At 29.0% G+C, this 20,279-nt stretch overlaps 1 protein-coding gene across 9 annotated transcripts in view; it reads right to left on the reverse strand.

The window, feature by feature from the left end:
- Positions 1-2,431: 2,431 nt before the first annotated feature.
- Positions 2,432-20,279, reverse strand: part of LOC113368138 (tropomyosin-2) — a 67,032-nt gene continuing 49,184 nt past the window's right edge. For 2 of the 9 annotated variants that reach the window (XM_026609702.1, XM_026609706.1), the window contains 8 exons: positions 12,220-12,353; positions 9,862-9,979; positions 9,020-9,090; positions 7,420-7,495; positions 7,098-7,160; positions 6,075-6,144; positions 3,668-3,811; positions 2,432-2,678 (listed from right to left, as the gene is read on the reverse strand). In XM_026609702.1, the coding sequence (XP_026465487.1) occupies positions 3,726-3,811; positions 6,075-6,144; positions 7,098-7,160; positions 7,420-7,495; positions 9,020-9,090; positions 9,862-9,979; positions 12,220-12,353 (618 nt within the window). In that variant the 3' untranslated portion in view covers positions 2,432-2,678; positions 3,668-3,725. Of the gene's footprint in view, positions 2,679-3,667; positions 3,812-5,562; positions 5,848-6,074; positions 6,145-6,550; positions 6,614-7,097; positions 7,161-7,419; positions 7,496-8,351; positions 8,423-9,019; positions 9,091-9,861; positions 9,980-11,449; positions 11,568-12,219; positions 12,354-18,039; positions 18,322-19,770; positions 20,226-20,279 lie in introns of those variants that run through there. The other 7 variants (XM_026609700.1, XM_026609707.1, XM_026609703.1 and 4 more) reach the window with 7 other exon arrangements.

Genomic DNA, 20,279 nt, shown 5'->3' on the forward strand with positions numbered 1-20,279 from the left:
TACCATTCTGTAATTTACAATTTTCATAAAAAAAAGCTTTAATTTATATCAGTGAACTAGATGTGTACAAGCACTTAATTTCACTCTATAGCACATTATAAATAGAATGGAAGCTGACCACTGTTTTTCCCATTTTTTAATTAATAGGTATGTTAATTGTCATTATAAATAAAGGATGGAATGTTATATATGTTTTGTAATATTTAAATCTCTACACAGCCACTGTGCGACTTTTATTGTGTCACACATTATTTTATCCCGTAAAAGATCAGAAAATTAATTAAAATAAACATCAAATTGAGAGGACAAGAAGCATGCAAATGAGCAAATTTGAAAGAAAGTATGAAGGATAAAAATTATTGCAATGACTCATTTAAAGAATCTATATTAGGTCAAATAATGGCAATCAATATCCTGAAAGATCTGCGAACGTTTGGTCCATTTCATCCGCCATTGCTTTGTATTTGCTACGCTCCATTATTATTTCATCTGCAAATGTTAGTTATTGTTAGTAAAAATGTAATAATACGAAGCATGCAATAGTTAGTATTCTAGTTATACATATGAATAAGTAATGCAAATAATCCAATGAGTAATGCAATAATCCAATAATATATTCGGTAAAAATTGCAGAACTCGTTCAAGACCCGAGTTTCTACTAATGATTAGAATTTGTGTGAGACAGGCAAAAAAACATTGTTAATTTATGTAAATTTAAAAATAAAAGTTGATGATTTTAAAGTAAGAAATTATTTGAACCATTCTTTAAATTGATGTATAAGGTTGTTCGGAAAGTTACTTCGTTTTTTTACCCCACCAAAATTGAACATAATTTTTTTGAACCTAACATCACACTTAAGCCCTTCAATTATTATATGATTTGAAAACTTATATTTTAAGGCTTGTATGTAAAAATTCTAATCAATTACATGCCGTAATTTTTTGGATGGTGCCCTCTTGGATTACGGAAAGAAATTAAGCAGCATTTTCGACATAGTTTACTCTTTTGCTATAAAAAGGTAACAATTCAGATTAAGTGAAAATTTTGACCGATGTGTACGAAAATGGCATGTTGATTGTACGACAATCCAAAATTGGTTTGCTAAATTTCGTTCCTGGTTTTGATGGTCCAAGAAGTACGGGTTGCAGTTGATAAAGACGTGAGAAAGGCATTAGTTGATGCAAACCGGCGAATAACAATACATAAGACCCAATTGTGATAAAATTTATCAAATTAAACAGTTCATCATGGCCACTCAAAAGTCTGGATATTTCACGAAACTCAATTATGGTTCTAAAGAAAGACGTGTGTCGTCGCACTGGTGTCCGCGATTCGCCTCTGAAAAGTCTTGAAAATTATCAGGTTTTTGAAGCGAATTGTCACTAGGAATGTCTTATGGAATGTAAATAATTCAATACACTCAATTGCTCATGAAACAAAAAAATTACCTGCTCAAAACAGGTGCAAAGCAGAAATTTGCCAGAAAAAAGGTGTTTGCAGTATGTTTGGTAAGATTTTAAAAGAGTTGTTCATTTTTCACACTTTTCCAGGCATTTAAGGATAATATACGGTTAATTTAAATGCCTTATGTCATCAACTGGATAACTAAATGATATACTCCACTAGAAAAAGTCAGAATTAACCCACAAGACAATATATAGTCCCGCATCAAGACGACGTCACATAAGTTTGGTCAATCGCCAAAGCTTTGTAGCTTAAATGGTCTATTCATCATATTCCCAGAACTGCCATCATCGTTCAATTATTGTTCCGGCCACTAACAAAATTTTAGGCGGTAAAACCTTTACCCCAAATCACCATGTCAAAAAGCGCTTTGATCAGTTTTTTTTAAAATACGACCAAAAAAATTATGTTCTCGGAATTATGCTAATACTGGAAATAATACAAAAGATGTTCGATCAAAACTGCCAATACATAATTTATGAAATTAATTGTTTATTGTACGAAAATTACGTGCGAAAATGTCTATAAAAAACGAAGTTACTTTTCAAACAACCCAATATTATGTTAAATAATAAACATTCGTAAGAAAATTGAACGCACCATCACCACCATCAATTTAAAAGTAAAGTAGGTTCAATTTATGAAATAGTAAGTAGTAAAACGCATACACCATCACCACCACCATCAATTTAAAGTAGTTGAGGTAAAAGTAGTAAAAGAAAATTTGTACTTTGCAACAAATTTAGTTACTCTTTCCCTATGAAATATTTTAATCACTTCATACCAAAATCGTTGTATTTAAATTGCAAATAATATAATAATAAAACCAATTCCATAAGAACACTAATACATAGGTTGAAACGATATAAAATAATTACCAGAATAATAATAGAATATGCTAAAATACATTCACATCAAAATGCACTACATTCACCACCAAGAAATAATAAAACTCAATTAAAGAAATAATTTAAATAAATTGTAATTACATATTACATATACAAATGTATGTGTGAGAAAGTACATCAATAAAATTAATTTATTTTACATAGCGTAAGAAACATAAAATGATTCTTTAAATTTAATATGTGCACATGTTTTGAATAATAATTATTTATATTCGCCTGAATTAAATAATACATATGTATACAATGATGTAGGGCTGCATAAATAGATGTAAGGCGCCCATCTGGCGTTGAGCACTTGTTGGAATCTATAATGGAATTAGGAAAATATAAATTAAATATAGAGTCCTGAAAAATAAAACAGTTAGTGGGATTAAATTCACACGAAGTGCAGGATATCCAAAACATATCAAAAGGTCAGTAGAAATTTTAGTAAGGATTTGCTAGTGTTTTAAACTTTTTTGCAAACCATGGAGTATTATTAGCATTATTATTGTTGCAAAGGTTAATATTATTTATTCAATACCATATCTATCATTAATTGATCAAATAGGCACTAGAGTCAATAGAGAACTTCAAATATTTTTTTTGAATTAGAGATGCAAAAAAAATTATTAGATGTTTGAAATATTGATAAAAATATGTAGAGTACTATAAGGAGCAGTTTACTCCCTAATTGTACTTTTTAACATTTCATTGTAAACTATAATCACAAAATTCATTTCATTTTCATAATTAGGAAGTGAAAATATATATCGGAATGACTATGTATTTTATGCATGTTTTTAATATATCATTTTTGTAAATTTTTCTAGTTAGCCCTATGAGTGTCAAATAAAGAATAATATTACGATTCAAGTCCTCAAATAGGAAAACAAGAAGAGTGAACATTTTCACTATTTTGATATCAAAAGGCAATAGACGTTGATAACCAATTAACTGATTAATTTAATTCAGTTTAAACCATAACTGAAGTGTTGAAATAAATAACTACAAACGACGTAAATTTTGTGTCGAATTAGTATTTCGAACAATCGAATTTTAGCCCGATATTTGCGGCTATCTATAGAGAAAAAATATTTCTTGTGAACGATTAAATAATTCTGAAACTGCAATCAGGCATGCTGCAAAATGTTTGTCACATTAAAACTAGTTGTAAGCCAATACTATATATGCAACACGTTTTGTGTTAAATATTCACCTAGGAAAAAAATTATCTTATTAATAAAACAAACAATCAAGGATTAGTTAAAATTAATATTTCAGACAACGGGAACATTCAACACGCGATGTGTACCTAATAGAACCTGTAGAGATTCTAAAATAGTAGTTTGATGATTTTGCTAAGTATAAGTTTATTCCTTGAGAATAAGTTCCACGAAGGCTGTGTCCAAATCGTCTCCAATTTCCCTGTATTTCTCCTTCTCGGCGACCAACTCGTCTAAAAAGTTTGTTAATTAATTATTTCCATGATTAACGCATACAATGTTAGCAAACCAGCATCAAGGTAAATATATTATTATATTGATTTTGGCACCTTGATTGAATAAGATTGATAATCAATTATAAAGAACTAAATATTGTATTTATATAAGAAAATAGTAGACCAAATAAAACGTCGTCGCTAATTAAATATAAAATAAATTGATTATCAAAATTTTTCGAGTCTATATAATATTTAACAATTATATTATATTTAATATAATTATAATATTTCATAATATTCATAGATATCAAAGAAGTTAAAACATAGCAACTAAAATTATGGTTGAGAAATAACAGTATAGTAAGTTCTGATAAAAAAAATACTGAATAAAATCGTTTCAGTATCAATAACATAATGCACTTGGTAAGATTCATAAAAAACACCATGCTAATAACAAAACAAGATTAAAAATATTGAATTATAAACTTAAACAAAAGTACACATAAACATGCATAAATTTTAACATTTCATGAAACAATAAGGAAAGGTACAGGAACAGAAATTAAAAAACTAAGTTAATTTAAATAATATATTATAAACACACACACAATTATTAGTGTTGTATAAAAAATTATGAAGAAAATGTTCACAACATTTGAATAATTTAAAATTTTACTTATAAATAAATTATAAATGACATGCACAATAATTTGGTAATTTCTTAAATTACTTGATATAAAACAAGGCAAAATGGTGAAAAAAAATATTGCATAAAAGGAAAACTTGCCCATGCAAGTTATATATAACTTTAACATATATATTTATATATGCCGAATTTTACAAAAATAATTTCTAGGAATCTGACGTAACGATTACAAATATTTAAAATAATGGTAATATCTATATTTAAATTCAATACTTTTGGAGACATCAAATTGAATTTATGAATCGGAAACCTCGAGGATTTGAATACAATTCCAATATTCATAAAACAACGTGCTTTTAATCACTTATATAATACAATTACATATAAAACCTAATATAGTTCTTTTTTCAATATTCATAAGTATTTGACGTAATTATTTGGAATGAATACTCATTTGAATTCGAGATACATTTAAGTAGTTTTTCTTAATGCTTTGTCTTAGCCTTTTATATTTTTATATAGCTGAAAAATATTCCCCTATCGTGGCAGTGATAAATTTTTAGTTTTACACTTTACTATCAGGAATGTTTAATTTATCACGGCTTGGAAGTTTTGAATTGCTACCAAATGTTAAACTTTTATTCATTTTTAAAGGTAATAGATTACTACTAATAATAGCAATAATATGAATAAAAGGAATGGGCCTACAATTTAGTATTTTGTGAGGGTGTAGTTATAAAATGAAGTGAAAGACATAGACCCATGTGATGTACAATAAAGGCCTTTGATTCAAACTAAATCGATATAAAACTGAAAATATTATTGAAATTGAAAATTCTATGTTATTGAATATGTAAAAAAAATCTTAAACCTAACGAGCTAAAAATGGTTAAGCCATCAACAATTAATAGGGAATTATTTATAACTAAATAATAGTGACTAAATTGCTTTCATTAACAATCATAGTAGTATTATCAAAAAAAAAAAAGTTTGGAAAATTTCGGAATCACATTGTGCACCAAATAATTTTGTAATTTATGAAATAATGGGAAAAATATAATTAATAGCACCAACATACACGCCTATGTTTGAATACTAATAAAAAATAATACCATTGATTATAAGTAATCAAGTTATGTGCCCGAAATCGATTCAGTATAAATATACATTATTTGAACAGAAAGAACTGAACATCACATAATTCTGATTATTTATAAATTTTTCAGTTTCAATCGTTAATGTTGTAGTCCGTTGTTATAATTCTTGCAGTGTAAATAAACACATTGATCACTTTATTATATCATTCAAGTGAACATGAGACGTTACATATTTTGAATATCATGCAGAGTAACTTCCATTTCTTCTTGCAATAATTTATTCTTCTCACGCTCAGCAAGTAGATCGTCTGTTGATTTTTTTGTAAAACAATTTGTTAAAGCCAAAACAAAACAAGATTATTTTAAGCAAAACACAAAATAAATTACATCTAAAAAAATAAAAAAATAATTTTACTACAACATCAATGTCCAAGATATGTTGCCATGCATCACCTATCTTGGCTTTTACATTATTTGATTGATTCTTTTCAATTATTAAAGAAATAAAATTATTAGGGAAATGAAAATATCATACCTTCCAGCCTGTCGACTTCCTTCTGTAATTTCTGAACGGAACGTTCAGCAAATTCAGCTCTAGCTTCAGCCTAAATTAAATAGAATGAATTAAAAAATAGAAACATTAAAGTAGGGATCAAAAACAATATAACAACATAAAACTGGTTTAAATGATGTGCATCAAAAACACATGCAAGTATAAGTTATTAGTCAAAACAAAGACAATTGTGCAGGCAAACTAACTGAAAACAAAAGCCAAGTAGAATTTGAAACAGTACTTCTGTATATAGATATAACTTAGTTTATTATAATTGTGAAAATGTTTGTTTCAATTTATATTTTATTTAATTAAGCTTTATAAAATGATTTAATACTTCATCAGCTCCTCAGATAATCAGTATTCAAAATAGGAAAATATTAAAAAAAAAGAAATTTGAATGAATTTTAATTGTTGATTCATAAAATTGGTATAATAACGTTGAAGGTATGTGTTACCTCTTTTAATTGTCCATCTAATATTTTTACTTGACCTTCGAAGCTTTCTTCTCTTTGTGTAGCCTATTATATTTTGTTTGTTAGATGTTAGTCCAAATCACATCGAGCAAAAGACAACACATTGAAAAAAAGGAAAATAAATCATTAGTAAAAATAAAAATAAAATTTTAAACTTCTATAGTTATTATCGAAAAATTAATGTTATAATTTTCACACAAGACATGATCTACTAAAAATAATTACAGATAGTTTTTTTTTAAATACTCCAAGATTTGTATTATATATGCAAAATTTAATTAATCAAATCATTTCAGAAGAAAATGATCAAATCAATCCAATAAATTAATTTAATTATTATCATACTAAAAAAGTATTATTTTACAAAATATAGATCATATCTCTTGAGCACACTGTTTTAATACACATAATTAGCATAAAAATGGTATGTTCCATTTTCCATATTATCACGCAAGTGCAACTGCATTCTGGTTAGATCTAAAAATAACGCATTTTCAAAAACACAACGATAAAATATTATCGTCTCTACCTCCTTTAGACGAGTTGTGAGGGTCTTAATTTGGTTTTTGTACTCCTCCTCACGTTGGTTGGCCTAATTATTTATTAAATTATTAAATAAATAATTAACATTTAATTTAGTTAAAATACAATTAAAGTAAAAAATATATGAATGTCTGGATATTTTAAATTTAATAATTACGAAATATCTGCACCTTAATATAATAATTTTAGAACTTATAAAATCTAATAAGCTTATTAAAATGAATTTTACTAAAATTGTGAATAACTTCATCGGCTATAATAAATTTTTTAAATATATATAATTACAGTATAAAAAAAATTAGTATTACCTTTTCTTCTGATACTTCAAGAGATTTCAAGTTGTTACCGACAACGCGAAGTTCCTCTTCAAGTTCTACAATTTTGCTGAAAATTAGAATAAATAGATTAGTGCTGGCTAATAATTATAAGACTTCGTTTATTTGAATTCAAGAAGATATATAAAACTTGACTTGAAAAAATAAAATTGTGAATGTCTCAAAAAAGTACAATGGAACCTTCCTTAACAGTGAAATAAATTGTAACAGCTTAAAATGGAATTATGCCTGTAGACTAGTTGCATAAACTTTCCGATAACTGACAAGAATTGAAATCAAAGGAACGTTGCCAAATATTGTTTTTAATATCCATTTAATAACAAGCTAAAAAGACCTGCTAAATATTTTCAGTAACGACAGAAATGAATTGTTAATCGAAATATTTTGAATCAAAACATTTTACAATGCTGGATTCATTTCCAATCGATAGCATCCAAAGAAATGAACAAATTTAAAATCTAAACTTTTTAAATCAGATTTAATACAAGGAAGTGATTCGATTAATTTCATTAATACAACTAATAAAGTTGATAAAAACCGAACATCGTTTCTCGATAGTTTATGAAGATAATCAAATAAATTCGCCCTTCTTGCAAAAAATATCAACTTAATCATTCACTACTCAAAAACCAAAGCAAACGAGACTGCTCTGATATACTTATCTGGCAAACAAGACTAACCTAAAGTTGTACGTAATTATTGAATATTATACACCTTATGTAAACAATTGCAATCAAACAGAGTATGATTTTTCTCTATGAATAAACTAAAACATTTTCTCTTGAATAAATTACATTCATTAAGCAAAGTTCCACTGTAGTTGTGTACCCAAATAAATTACATGAATATACATTATAAAGATATTAAATGTTATTTCGTTAGTTAGCACAATAAATCAATCAAACCTGTCTCCTTGTTCTGCCCTTTCTTCAGCACGTTCTAAATCTTGCTCCATCATCACTAATTTGCGAGCAACCTGTGAAGCAACACACAACAAACACTACAGCACACGTTTTAAAAAAAATGTTATGTTACTAACAAGCATCATATTATTGTCAAAATATTGTTAACCTAATCTATCTAGCTCATTCTTGTAAAATTTAAAACTAAACACTTATTGTTAATGTTGTTAAAACTTATTGGGTGTCTTTAAAAACCAGACCACAGACAACAGCTTAAGGGTTAAATATGCAAGGCAAAGCTGTACAACAACAATAAATTTAAGCAAAAATCTTTGATCTAAATTTTAGCAATAAAAATTTAAATGATTTTTAATTGAAATTGCGTAGACTGTGGCCGGATTTGTAAAAACTATGTTAAAATAGAAAATATAAATAAACCATTAATTTATTAATAAGCATGTATATTATAATTCTCCGCCATGGCTGCACCTGAAAAAAACATTAAAAAACATGCACTACAAAAAAATCTAGAAAAAGGTTTTATGTCCAATCCAGTTATAATAGTTTTTTTATACTAAATTGGATTTCTAGATTTTAGATATCATATTAATATCACACGTTATGGTAGTGAAAACGTTTCACTGCAAAATTCGATTTATGTTAAAACATACGATTCTCCTGCTTCGGCGCGCTCCTCAGCTCTTTCCAAATCAGCTTCAACCATGGCCAATTTACGGGCAACCTAGGTCAAAAAATTGTGTTCGTAAGTAATAGACTTGTAAAAAAATATTTTCAGCACATGCAATCATTCAAAATAGACATTTTTTTATTTAAACAATTCCGCACAAAAATATGACACGTTATTATTCGGACGACACAACATATAAAAAAAAAAAATTTCTTAATGGTAAGGCATTAAAAGCTTAGACAAATTGAACATTATAAAACATAAAATATATAATAGTAAGTTAAATTTTATGCAAATGCAACTTATTGAAGCTTGAGAATATTAAATTGAAATTAAGGTGAAAATATAACAATTTTAATAGAAACGATATCAGCATTAGATCGATTTTCGACTAATGTTTCGACACATATGAAAAAAGACGAACAGTAAAATTAAACGTTACTACTAAACATAATGAAAAAAATCGACATTTAAAAAGCAATATTTTATGGTAAAATATATGCAAGTCTCATTCGTTCGAACAAGTATGAATCATATATCCAGATAAATAAAAGTTTTAAATATATAATTAGTGATACTAAATACGGGAATTGGTTACGATAAAACTGGTGGACGCGTTAGATTGCAATTTATTTTTGTAAAAAGGTAAACTAAAAGTTCATAAAGCTCTTACTAATTGACTCTTAATAAGTTGACAAAAATAATGAGCAATCTAACAAGATTAATCAAACAGAAAACTAAAACAAACACGCAAGTGTTAGTAAATATGTTTGGCAGGTATTAAGGCAACAAGAACATAGAGAGCTCCGTGTTGAGAATAAACACCTCATCGTATTTCTTGTCGGCCTCCTCAGCGCAGAATCGCGCTTCTTTAAGTTGGTTCTCAAGTGCGTCCATGCGCTCTTCCTCGGCGAGGGAACGGTTCTCAAGCACCTTACGGGCGCTACAGGGATATACCAGAAAAATAACAAGGGATGAAAGACATTATCTAACTACAGGATATTACAATTAGAAGGATAGAAAAATCTACGTAGCCATTGTTAACATTCCTAATGTCCAATGCCAATCGGAGTGTTCTGCAAATTTCACGACGCTACTTCAAAATGCTGACGAACCAAACAATTTGTGATCAAAGTTCTTCTACTTTATAAAACGCTTTTCTCTCTGTATGTTTTCTTAAAATTGATCATATTAGTGAAATTTATTCAAGCTTTAAACTAAAATCTAAATCCGCGCTACAAATATCTAATTGTGATCAAGTCGAGCCAATTTTTAATTTCAAGATATCACTTGAATATTTATCTCTTATCACAAATTATTTGGTCATGAAAATGTTATGTTAGGTGTAGTGTCTACTTGGTCTAGAGAAAAGATAAGGTGTACGTGTGCATGATATAAACCTCGTCATATCTTTTGTCAGCATCGGAAGCCATTAAACGGGCATCCTTCAGCTGTAACTCCAACGCATCCATACGCTCCTCCTCATTCATCGCGCGATTTTCGAGAATCTTACGATTCCTATAGTTTAAAAATTTCAGAAAGCAAAATGATTAATATTTTGAACAATATTTGGAAAAACATATCAATGCATATATAATTCGATCTAGCCAACTTTTGACGATATCCGGAATTTATGAAAACTTTGAATAATAAAACCTACTATTTTTTATATATTTTTCTATTATCTTCTTCTATTACAAATATGAGATAGTTTAAAACGAATGCCAACAAAATCATCTATATAGACTGATCAAATTTTATATGAATCGATTCATTTTTAAAATAATTGATATCTGAAACTCTGGAAACCTGAAATATTAAAAATGAGTTAAATATATCTCAGGTGATAATAACTTTGGTGTATAATCCAGTATGTTCTTTACATGAAACTTTTAGTTACAAGAACTAATTCACTATACCTCTATAATATAAATAAAAAGACATGTCTCAAAAGCAATATTGGTTTTTTATTCACATATAATATATAATGTATATTTTATCTATACATACACAAATTAAAAATATCAATGATACATAAACAAACTTAAAAAAATAAACACACTAAAGTATCGTAGTAAAATTACTATCACCTGCCCTAAAATCCCTACAGCTGCTGTACAATCGTCGCTTACCAATTTAAACCAATATATAAATAAATCTGTCAAAAATATTGCATAGCCATAAGCAAGAATCACATTTGCATTAAGTATGCATATAAAAATTTTAAATATTGCTAATGACAGTAGTTAAAACTGGTTATGAATAAACAATTTTGAACACAGCCAACTTCAATTTGGCGATTGAGGATCGCTTAAAATTCTTGTTATATATTTATTTTAAAAAACCATTTAATAATATTTTGTAAGGCGTATCTTGCTCAAGACCACCAATATTCTTTGACATATTTTGTCACCTCTTCATATTTTTTATCAGCCTCTTCTGCTATAAGTTTTGCTTGGCTGAGCTGACCTTCCAAAATTGCTACTCGATCGTCTTCCATATTAGTTCGATTCTCAAGTGCTTTACGTATCCTGAACAAGAATATAGATTTTGCAAAATTCTGATGTTTAGAATAGAACATACTATCGCAGCTTATTTTTGTCGTATTTTGACATCAATCTGCCCTAATATTAAACGATGGCAAGCCAACGAAAAAAACAATCGGAAAATTTAATCTCCAACATAGTTTTCCAAAATGGACAATTTTTTGTTCATTTACAGTATATTAAAAGCAATTTAATTATCTCTCATCACAATTTATATGCATATGTTTAATATATGTGCATATGCCTATGTATACATGTGTGTCAAAATATATTGAAAACCTCCCAACATTTCTCTGCAAAAAGAAAGTATAAACACACCACACACAGTAAAAAAAAATATCTGAAATAAAATTTATTAATAGCAAGAAAATATATATATTTTCATAATCTGTTTTATAGAAAAAAAACTTTCAAGCAGAATTCTTAATAACCGAAAAAATAATAGTTGGGTTGTCAAAATTGCTATATGGTGACCCAATTTATTTAGATTGTAAATATTCTTTAGGTTCAAGGATTTCTTTAGATCTTCTTCTGAAGTTTTAACTATTATGAGTAACCAAGAATTAAGATTCTAATATACCAAGTAGTTTGGAAGTGTATGTTTATCATTTGTGAAATCTCCTGACCGATAACTTACCGTTCTGATTCATCAGCAGCCTGTGAGGCTTCAGCCAATTTAGCGGTGGCGGTGGCAAGACGTTCTTCTGAACGTTCCAAATCTTCTTCCAAGAGTTGAATGCGTCGGTTCAAGGCAGCGACTTCAGATTCGGCCTGTTTTTGGAAAAAAAAATCATCGGTCAGGAACTTACGCCGATGTCCAAACAATATATTGGCAATATTTTTTTACGAAAATTATAATCGCTTATTGTAAGATATAGCTACGCAATGCATTTAATGTATCATGTATCACCTAACTGGTATCACAAATTTTCTATGAAAAATCTAAATCTGGTGTCATATCTTCTATACATGTATATGTTTGCAAATAATATATATATATATATATATATATATATATATATATATAAAGGTTGTCAAATATCTCCCTTCCGCTTTTTAGCTCTTGGTTACATACAAAATGGCGGACAACCTATTATATATATATATATATATATATATATAATATATACATAATATATATTTGACAACCTATCATATATATATATATATATATATATATATATATACATATATATATATATATATTAAAAATTACAAATATGTACAAATTTCTTACTTTTATAATCACAAACTTATTTCCTTATCGATATAACCAGTTAAACATTATAAATGTAGTCCCATGCATATATGCTAATGTATAAAAATAAAAAAATACATATATTTGTTTATATTCCCGATGATTATTTTTTAATTTAACTTATTATATTTTAACCCTTTCCACTCGCGAATTCCGAGATTTACATGAATTTTGCCGCCGGAGCGTCGGCATCCGAGTAGAAAGGGTTAAAATAAATTCATGTACATATGCAATGGGTGATTTTACGCTATAAACGTTTTTCTTATACCTCCTAAATTTATCTTGAATGATTAATTAATTGGTTGGAAAATTTGGTAAAACTAAGTGCATGAAAATGACAAATCTAAAAGGATTACATTTATCTGTCTGCCATGTATGTTTAAATTCAATAAGTAGATAACATGTAACGATGCGAGAAATTACAGAAATTTATATTTGATTTGAAAGTTTATGTTCATTTAAAGACTTTTAGAAGAATTTTTATAATTTTGATGCATTACTTAATTCCAAATCTTTTTATTATTAAGTTTACTCTATATAATCACGAAATTTAAATTTAATATATCAAAATTGAAAAGGCTTACTACTGGGTAACCTTTTAGATCTAATGTTTAATATTTCATATATCATCGAAATTACTAAATGTCTTCCTTTTCGTAAAGACAGATTGCAATTCAATAAAGAGAATAAAAAAAAATTAATTCCAAAAAATATTACTACATACAAAAATACGACTTTTTCGAATGTCAATAGGTGACATGTAAAAATATCAGTTTGAATAAACCACACGCCTGGGGCGGAGAATCACGGAGGATTTTAATGAAGAAAATTTAGGCTGGAATTATGTACTTTTTGTTATATATTTTTGTCAAACGAAATTCAAGAGTCAAATGAATCAAATGAATGAATGAATCAAATGCCCATGATCATCAATATTTAGGCAATGACGAAAAATGTTAGTGTCCAGTGAGCTTTACTGGTGTGACCTGCGTTATTCATTCTGTTCAGTATTAGCATTTGTATTCCGCATCCGTTCTCATCGTGCGTTTCCAGGAAATTGATGCGATTGTGCGGAACCAAAAGCGGACTGAATTTGATTGAGAATATAACTTGTTTATATTCTCAGTTAAACAATTGAAAAACTTTCTACAAAAAGAAAAATCTATTGTGCATCACATTGTGAAATATACGCCCTATATGCCAGGTTATGTCTTGGTTGTCTATGTGAGGTATATAATGAAGTCGTTAAAGTCGATGGTGATTTATTGATTTATTAATCCATTAAATTAAATCCGCATTAAAATTATTTTGTTCCAGCTCCCGACGTTATTAAAATTTAAACAGTTAACTAAACCGGTATGAAATTATTACAGTTAAATCAAAAGTTAACAAATCCCTGTGAATTATGGAAGTTGGGAACTGTTCGCGCTTTTGTGCGGTTTTGAACGGAAATTTACAATTGTTCGTGATGATAAAAGTTGTCACACCTAATCCAATGGAGATAAACGAAAGATTATCAGAAAAAATATTTTACTTTTATTTTATTATTTACGTTTTATTAAATCTCTAAAGTATCCAGATGTTAAAATTTGTAACATCGTGTTAAAAACTTTGATATCGTGATATCGAAGCTGATTTACACAGTAATCTCTCAAAACTGTAGCCGTTAATAAATTTATTTCATATCTAAATGCAATAATATATAAGCAATTATATATTGCTATTTAACTATAAAATATCAATTGAGTGTCTAAAGAGTGTCTATTTAAGCAAGCATGATTAAATAGAAGGTTGATTTAAACAAAAGTAGAGCAAAAAATATAGGCCTAGTGTGATTGTATTATTTGATCTAAAACAGGAAGGGCAGAAATGAATTTTACTTACTATGGGGCCGTTCAAGTATTACGTAAGCACTATAGGGGGGCGGGTGGGGTTGTTGATTTGCTTATTTTGGGTTGGCATGGGAGGCAGGGGAGTCTGGATGATGATTACGTCATAGGTAGTATTTTTATTTTTTTACATTAATTGCAAAATTTTTACGTAAGCATGGGGGTAGGGGGTAAGAGCTTTGCTTACTTTTGATGACAAGGGGGATGGGGAGGGTAAATAATTGTAATAAATCTGCTTACGTAATACTTGAACGATCCCTATATAGTTATCAATTCATATAAATTTAACCTAAATCGTCCTTTCACATATATTAATCCATTTAAAAAGAAATGTCCAGAAAGCACTAATCACATGCATGGTGTCTTCTCTAAAACAAAAAATCAATCATCCAAGTCACCATGAGGTTATATCATCAAATCTGACGCAAGAACCAGACCTATATTTTGATATGCAACTCTAGAAAATAATGCATATTAACAAACAAAAATTATAATGAAGTTAAAATTTCTAATGCACGCAAAGATGAGAAAGTAAGAATGGAAATCTCACTAATAAATTAGTTTAATCATCAAATGATTTCTATTATTATAATAAAATTCGAACAACTATATTGTGGTAAAATAAACGCTAGGCTCGAAAAAAGTATCAAAGTGAAATTCAGAAAATGGATAAAGAATCTCATATGTTCGCAGGTTTTTAAAAGAATCGCAGACGATTAAAATTCTTTCGTGAACAAAATCTCGAATTGGAATCATTAAGGAGGCAAATTATTAATAACGTGCGACTTTTGAAGGTCACGTTGGTAAGAGTATACTGACCTTGTGCGTTCATCATAAGAATACTGTTAGTAATATAAGATTATATTATAAGATGATAACGGTGAAAGTATTAAGTTAAGTAACATGTATTGATAAATCGTATATAATCTTATTTGCTTGGCATATGAATTTGTCATTGAAATTATTAATAAATGAATTTAACTATGTGATATTTTTCTGCAAAACCGTGAAGAAATATGGGGAAAATGACGTGTATCTATAATCGTGCAAATATTCATACAATTTACCACTAAATAAATATTACTTGAAAATTATTACACGTTAATATTTACTTAGAATGTTTGAATTGATGAAGGAGGAATATTTCATTCTAAAAGTTGAAATATAAACGTTGTGATACGTTAAAACTCTGATTCAAATATTTATTTCAATCACGATGTTGAAATGTACATAATAATACAAAGAAAATGCAACACTCTAACCCAGCTAGAAGTGGTAAAATTGAACAATATGAACATTTCATGTGTAGCACTTGCAGTCTAATTTAATAAGAAATAATTTCAATTCTTTCAAAACGATTTGCTAACATTTTTGGCGATAAAAAATTTATATAAGTATTTTTTTTTCATTTTTTGGAATTTAAAAAATATGCCTATTTTAACATACACAGCAGCAGCTTATGCGTCACGGGAAGGACTAATAACATTACGTCATTACTGACGAAGGTCAAATACGGAGTTTAAAACCGTACTGACAATAATCAACACAACGCCCATATAAGACCTCAATGTTCAACCGAGCCTCTGTGAATTTACAACATGAATCTAAATACAAAAGTGACCAATACCAAAATGATCACACATTAATTTTCATTGTATTTTGTCGAGGCTAGCAATTACATTTTCAAATTATAATTAGTCGTTTACTTTGATTGAATGGTTAGTTACCGTCTGCACAAATAGATGTTTTTTGTATTCAAAAACCACAAATGCTTTAAATTCAAATTTTGTTCCAAATACATTTCTGCTGAATTCAAAAATTCCTCAGAATTGCTAAGTGCTTTGAATACCAAAGCAAAGCATGACTCCGAAATGAATGACAAAGATAAGATATTCTTTGAATCAGCAATGATAATTCATGTGAAAACATTTCAACCACATTCCTCAGTATCATGTCATTTTAATGACGAGTAAAGAAAATGGAATTTGATCAATTTAAAAATGATATTAGAAATGATGTAAGAAAACGTAATTACTAGCCTTTTGACATGAAAAGTAAAGTGAATCTCACATGTTTTTAAATATTCTTCTATGAATTTGTATCAAACGTGCTTCCATAAACTCGTATCGATACATTAAATGGAAATGTCAAGCAATAAATTACCATATTAGTCTATAACAAGAAGTATTACATATAAGTGTAATATGACTCATTCGATTGGGATATACCGTCAACAAAACTAATGAGAAATTCTTGTATGACTATTCATTATTCGGTTATAAGAAGTATATGACCATATTTGGTAAAAAGTTTTACAAAATTTGTTTGCACGCGTTGGGTGAATGTTAGAGGTCATAAAAAGCACCTGTCAAAATCGATAGCTTTTAATTGCTTTTTACTAATTTACGTATTTCAGTGGCATTATAATTTAATAAATATATAATTTGATAAAAAGTTGAAATTGATTTTCTTATTTTTAAGGAAATACATTCAAGCATTATTTTACCAACATACACATACATGTATACATATATAAACATATATACATACAAATACGTAAACATACATATATTAATAAGACCAAGCATACACATACATCCATCCACAGTACACACATAAACAGACAATTATATTGCACACACACAAATAATGCCTTACAATAACGTATAAGGCTGCAGATTAAGAGATTACTTAGACATGAAAAATTATTAAAATTAATCTAGTAAGAATGGCTTTTAATAAGCTAATGTGATAAAGCTGTATATACAAAACTGAAGCCATATAACGCAAATATGACCGTGAAAGTTGAAGTAAGTTCTGAATCATGTTTTACAAAATATATTTCATACAAAACCATCCTCAAGTTGACAAATACAAATTTTAACTTCAAGCGTGTGACATTTGATGGTGTATTAACTTTATACGTCAAATAGGGCGTGGTTTAGTCACATAGTTACATATCGCAAAGATTCTACTGAATTGAAGTATACGGGCAGGAAAAAACAGATGTACTTTTTGGCTATATAAAGAATAATAGAACTCTTTTATGCAAGATTGTATAAGCATCAGCCGGCGCATTTTCTTCAGCGCAACGTCATCTACAGAATTTGTAAAATTCATCCGATCGATGAACGGAGCAACGCACTGACTATGTACGTACCACTCGCACCCACGAAAAGTGTAAGAATTAGAAAGAGATGAATACAATTAAAATTACGTCCGTATAACAGGTCGTTGTTCAGCGTAATACATCACTTAAAATGTTAACTATCATAATGTATGAAATGAAGTATTAACTAATTAATCTTACTTCTTCTCGTCTCATAATTTCTACTTGCAATCGCTTGTGAAATTCTTCACATTCGTCGCGATATTTTTCCATTTCTTCTTTCGTTTGACGCATTTTTTTCTTAAGGACGTCAAGGAGCGTTCCTTGCTGTACGTTTGTCGTCATTTTTAATACTTTTTAATTAACACTCCAGAACCAAACACACAACACTTCACACACGCAACACCAAACTATATCAATCACCGACTAACTGAACAGATAACCGGACTCGCCCGTTCGACAAAATGGCGACTATTTGACAAAGCGGCCACCGGCTGGAATCATAGTTGGAGAGGGACAATAGTGCGAAGTGTGTTGCGACAAGGGTCAATATATACGTAACTATTCTAAATTACCTAAACTATACCACATGACTCCGCAGTACAATAAAGACGACGTAAAAACAAAAACAATAAAACAAAATCGTTTATTGAAAGGGATTCGAAGAAATTTTAGAAAAGAAGAGATTTTAATGACTTTTGAATCAACACCTACATGTTATCCCAAACTTATCTTTCCAAAAGTACAGAACGAGTGACAGACATACAATCATCCAAACATGTTTTACCCAAAAATTTTAATTGAAACCATCAACATTTAATAAATTAAATAAACATTGCAAACGTACGAACGTGTAAGGTCATTGCGAAATATGAAGTCCAAAGCGTTCCCTAGACCCACCTGTGGAGGGCAACGCTTCCGGTCTCTGCGATTGAATTTAAAAAACAGCGCGAAACAATATACGTAGGATGGGCTTTATTTATTATAGCAAAAATAGAATTGACATTGATTTGTTAAAAAAAATAAGTGTACCTTGATAAACTAGTGCAGTTACGTGTAGTGCATTTACATTTTCTATTCAATAGTTTTCTACGCCAATACACCACGCAAATGAAAAATATTAAATCAAAATTAATATCTAATTCGCTAATATTTTAAATTGTTCCGTGTTTAAAATTTTTCAAAGATTAAAAATATTATTATGTTATCAGCAAAGCTTTCCATGTTGCACGAGGTAATATACATTGCAAAAACATTAATTTAAAAGTGCAGAAAATGAAAAAAAACATTAAATTAATATTAAACTATAAATATTTATAATCGTTTAATTAGTAACAATGAATGAACAATAACGCCGAATAAATTACATTCATCAAAATAAAGACGAAAAAATTCGCTAATTTACTATTGTAAAATAACAATTAATATTAATATTTAGTTATGTTCATAAGTTTTTAATAGGTTCCCAAATTTTCTAACGCAACTAAAATTTCGAATACGTACAAAACATACTCTACATTTGAAGTTAATAGAATTAATGCACACTGCCGAACTACCAGTCATACGTCGCCACGTGTTCGTATGCGTTGCTCTGTTCTTCGACACTTGTTTACATTGGAACCTACTGGTGGACGTATGAGTATTCTAACGTTATTTGCGTCGTGCTACACCGACGCACATACGCAACAGCTGATAATGGATACGCCGCGACTATGTACAATACGCCACATACTTTCCAAATCATTGTATACATTAAATTATCACTTGCAAAATATTATATTTAACTTTCGAAAATGAAGTTTGTATTTAAAAATGATAAAATCATTATTGTTTACAAACCCAAACGCCAATTAACATAATAAAGAACTTATGACTTTTAAAGAAGGCAGCACTAAATTATTATACCCCACAATGCGATTGCTCGCCTCTTACCCGTTTCAATTGTGCATTCATAATGTTATGCAACTCGTTCTTGATAATAGAAAATTTCATCATGGTATCGGAACTGAAGATGGATCGTCCAAAAGCAAGCCCGGGATAATCTGCACATCGTGTTTTTCGTCTATTTTCTCGTTCTGCCACCAATTCCGTTCGTTCGCTGGTACACCGCAGCCTGGCCAACTCTTGAGTTTCAGGATCGTCCTGCGATTCCTCCTGAGGTCCTGGTCCGCCTTCCACTGCAGGTCGTGGTCCTTTAGCTCGACTTCGGCTTCGATGCCTTTTTTGCTTCTCATTAGCTGCATTTTTAGAAGATTTTGTATTTAGCTTATCATCTTCTACAGTATCTAGCATATTTATTTCTTCGAGTTTTAATATTGTGGTCTCTCATGGGTAGAGACTACATTCTCATCTCTATTTACTAAGGCACTAAGTGATTTATTTTCGTCGTCAAAACATTTCGTCGTATTTTGTAAATATTTTCACTAAATTTATTATTATCT

Source organism: Ctenocephalides felis, unplaced genomic scaffold (assembly GCF_003426905.1).
Source record: "Ctenocephalides felis isolate EL2017-DRISC unplaced genomic scaffold, ASM342690v1 CF-g0.4_SCAFFOLD_01170, whole genome shotgun sequence".
Lineage (NCBI taxonomy): Eukaryota > Metazoa > Arthropoda > Insecta > Siphonaptera > Pulicidae > Ctenocephalides > Ctenocephalides felis.